The sequence below is a fragment of the Suricata suricatta genome, chromosome 11, assembly GCF_006229205.1.
Source record: "Suricata suricatta isolate VVHF042 chromosome 11, meerkat_22Aug2017_6uvM2_HiC, whole genome shotgun sequence".
NCBI classification, from domain to species: Eukaryota; Metazoa; Chordata; class Mammalia; order Carnivora; family Herpestidae; genus Suricata; species Suricata suricatta.
Window position 1 is genome coordinate 48,787,095 of NC_043710.1, and position 4,340 is coordinate 48,791,434.

General features: G+C 42.8%; 1 protein-coding gene across 1 annotated transcript in view; it reads left to right on the forward strand.

The window, feature by feature from the left end:
• LOC115272221 (olfactory receptor 10A3) overlaps positions 1-213 on the forward strand; it is a 1,137-nt gene extending 924 nt beyond the window's left edge. The window contains exon 2 of the mRNA XM_029915296.1: positions 85-213. Coding sequence (XP_029771156.1) covers positions 85-213 — 129 coding nt within the window. The remainder of the gene's footprint in view (positions 1-84) is intronic.
• Positions 214-4,340: the final 4,127 nt, after the last annotated feature.

A 4,340-nucleotide genomic window follows, 5' to 3' on the forward strand; every position in this document is an offset into this window, starting at 1 on the left:
CTCACATCTGTGACCCTCTTCTATGGCACTGCCAGTATGACTTATATACAACCCAAATCTGGCTACTCCCCAGAAACCAAGAAGGTGATGTCATTGTCCTACTCACTTCTTACACCTCTGCTGAACCCACTCATCTACAGCTTGAGAAACAGTGAGATGAAAAGATCTTTGATGAAACTGTGGCGAAGGAAGGTGGATTCACACACATTCTGACTCTGCTGAGAAGTCATATATTATTTGGTTATTTGCTGCTGGACTGAACTCTGTTTAAACACAATAAATGGCCATTCTATATTCCTCAGTATGAATATGCTTAATTTGTTAGTTTTCCAAGGTCAATAATATATTATGGACCCCTATTTTTGACAGTGTACTATTGTCATTCATTTTTAATATATTATATAATACAACAGTTAATTTGTTCCTCTATTATGATCATGTAGGTCATTACTGGGTTGTTGTCATTAAGACAAAACTTCAATAGTCATCTCATTCCATACATTCATATAATCATACTGATATTCTATTTCTGACTGAATCTTCAAAGTGGGTCTGGTATAATAAAGAGCATGTGTACTTATAGGTTTTTATTTATTTTTATTTTTAAACTTTTTTAATTTTAGAGAGAGGGAATCTTTTTTTAAAAAATATTTTAAAATGATTTTTATTGAGAGACAGAGCATGAGCATGGGTAGGGCAGAGAGGGAGGGAGACACAGAATCTGAAGCAGTCTCCAGGCTCTAAGCTGTCAGCACAGAGCCTGACGTGGGGCTTGAACTCAGGAACTGTAAGATCATGACCTGAGCTGAAGTCATACACTTAACTGACTAGGCCACCCAGGTGCCCCTGCTTATAAGTGTTAATAACTATTTAAAACAGAAGTACTTTTCAAAGTCATTGTAACTTTTCAGACTGACCTGAAGCCCCACTCTGCTGTACTAAGCATGGTAGGGCTTCGATAAACCAATGAGTAGATGAGATTTTTATTTCTGGAGTGAAAACCTGTTCTGAGAATGAGTAAGGAAAAATACATTTATTTTGGAGAGATCAAACTGGTTCCACTTCATGGACTCACACAGCTTATTATTCAAAACAAGATTTCCCTTGGTATATTTCTAGATGTTCACCCAAAGATGGGGAGTAAAGAAGTACGTGAGAAACTTCCGTGAAGTCTCACTTGATACTATGAGTATCTTTTTTCACTTACAGACTACTGTTTTTAGAGACTTTTGTTAAATTTTCCCTTGTTGGCCCAAAGTGCCCCAGACACTTTGTTTATAAACATAGGATGATTCGTTTCTTTTATTGTGGGAAACTAAGTGATAAACTATTTGGCCTATTTACTATGATTGTGATCTTCCTCAGAGCAATTTCTCATCTTGTAACACTAGACAGTTACTTTCTATTTTATTTTATTTTATTGTTTATTATTTTTGAGAGGGAGAGACAGAGAATAAGGAAGGGCAGAGAGAGAGAGAGAGAGAGAGGGAGACACACAATCGAAAGCAGGGTCCAGGCTCTGAGAGCTGTCAGCACAGAGCCTGATGTGGGGCTTGAACTCATAGACTGCAAGATCATGACCTGAGCCAAAGTCGGCCGCTTAACCAACTGAGCCACTTAGGCACCCCAGTTACTTGCTTTTTTAAATCACTAACTGTGTGATCTTCCTCAGAGCAATTTCTCATCTTGTAACATTTGACAGTTACTTGCTATTTTAATGTTGTTATTCAGAAATCGAGGGGCCCTTTTATTGAAACTATATCACCTCTATATCAGCTCCTATTGTGTTAGTTTCTGTTCTAGAGATGGTAATAAAGGGGGAAAAACTCTTCCCATTTCCATTCAGCTGTGAGAAAAGCAAATTTTTAGTAAATATTGCCTCTGTCAGAAATGAGAAGTAGAGATGCAAAACAGATTGGATTTCCACAAAAACAACTTTCGGCATCAAATGGGTGAAAGCAGTTTGAATGCTATTTGAATGTTGTATAATCTTTTCAGCAGAGCTCTGAACATGAACTTGGAAACTCTTTCATTAGAGTTTGTCCTGAAATTTCCTTCTTATAGTCCTGAGGGGGAACAACTAAATAAGACCATTCAGGACAAAAAAAAAATTCTCTGAAAACCTGATTCCTAAGTCAAATTCTCACTTTCTTTTTACTTTTTGTTCTATTTCCTTTGTTCATTCATTCATTCATTCATTCAACAAGTTTTTGTTAGGTGACCATTTATGGAACTGCCCCTGGACTTATACAGTCTCTACCCTCAGGAAGTTCACAGTTTATTGGAAGATCACTGACTCTGAGCCATCATGAAAGCCCCGTCACGCCATGTCTCCATTCCAGGTGAAGAATAGAGGTTGAACTGGCAAGGTCAAGGTTTGGTTGAATAATATGATGATGTTTCAGAGTCACGTTAATCCTCTGTTTGGTTTTACCCTTGACAAAAATAGCAAGTCCAAAAGGACCTTGTTCAATTCTTCTCTAAATGGCAGCCACTCTGGCAGTACCAGCTTCAATCTCATGGCAGCTGGGAGGACTGACGCTTGAAGTCATGCTTTGCTGGTGTCGAAGTTGATGCCTAGATTTCCAACCACAATCAACATGGACAGGAAAAAAGTGAAACTTTAAAATGTAAATCCTTGGACACCTGAGCAGCTCAGTTGGTTAAGGGCTCGACTTTGGCTCAGGTCATGATCTCATGGTTTGTAAGTTTGATTCCCACATCGGGCCCTGTGCTGACAGCTCAGATACAGCTTCAGACACACACACACACACACACACACACACACACACACACACACTCTCTCTCTCTCTCTCTCTCTCTCTCTCTCTCTCGCTCTCTCTCTCTCTCTCTCTCTCTCTCTCTGTCTCCCCCACTCTCTGAGAATAAGCTCTCTCTTTCTCAAAAATAAACATTAAAAAAAATAGAAATGCTGTCTCAGGGGAGGAGCCAAGATGGCAGAGAGGAAGGGAGCTCTGTAAACTTCATCTGTCCCATTGATCGAACTGAGAAGGACATTGCTCTCAACTCAAGAGCGGAAAGAGAAAATACGGACTCCAGAAGGAAGAGAACCTGAAGGATACCTGAGTGAGTGAGTGAAAACTGGGGAGATTGGAAAACGGGCCAGCCTGAGACAGGCAGGGGAGGTGGGAGCCCCAGCCCAACGCAGGGCAAGCGCGGGGAACCCGAGAGACAAAGGGAAGAGACAGAGAGAGTGAACACGCTCATAGTACTGTCTCTGGGGAAGAGGTAAAGAACGCTTAACTGCGCTTGGAAAGAGAAGCTCACTCCATAGATAACTGCTGGGTAGCCTAAATCCTGAACCCAGGTGGCGCACAAGGGAGGGAACAGCTTCCAGCCCGGTGCCATCTTGGCGAGGAGTCAGCGACTGCTGCCACGGCGGTGATAGGGGTGCTCACTTTGACCTCGGTTTTGGGAGTGGGAGCACACACCTCATTTTCATGGCACATCTCGCCCCCAGCATTGGCCGTGCGAAACCTGAATCCCGGGTGCCAACAGGGAAAAAATAGCCCCACCTCTGCGTGATCCAGGCAGAGAATTGGCGGCAGTGGAGACCTGGGTGCGCATGCAGGCTGCAGGAGCTCCCAGCTCATTTCCAGCAGCTCCTGGCGCCGCCTCAGGCAACAGCTGTGCACTCATTCCGCCCCCAACGCTAACAGATCCCTGCTGGGGGTTGGGTCTGAGACGGTGCGCACTTCACCTCCTGCTGTGCATCTCGCTTCAGGCAGGGTCAGCCAAAATCCCAGCCTGAGCCAAGACAAACCGATTCCTCCCCCTAAGAAGCCAGCAACCAAAACAAAAACACCATCTGTGGTAGCATAAAGAGTGCATGGACTGGAACTTTGAACCGAGGCAGGCCTGGAAAATACAACTCTGCTCAACCGCGGCAAAAGGAGATCGGACTCACTACAGTGGCCTACAGTTCTTGCTCAGCAGAACTTGGTGTGCCGCCTGCCTATCTAATCTCCGCAAACACCAAGGTGGAGCCTCTGAGAGCAGCCTCCAAGACCTACAACATCAAACCACGCCTATCCACGAGAGGGAGCTGCTGGTTTTTTTAGGTTTTTTTTTTTGCTTTTTTATAAGTTTTTTCTTTTTTTCCTATTCGCCTTTTTCTGTACGTAGTTTTTATTATTATTACTTTTTTTTACTTAAATTTTAAAAAATTTTTACTCCTTATTTTCCTTTCTCCTTTCTCCCTTTTTTTTTCTTACCTTCTTGCAATCCAGATATATTCTCCTATATCTCATCCCTACCTCTCCCCTCAACTGGTCATACACTTTTAGACTGTCCACTGTCCTTTATTGTCTCTGCCCCCC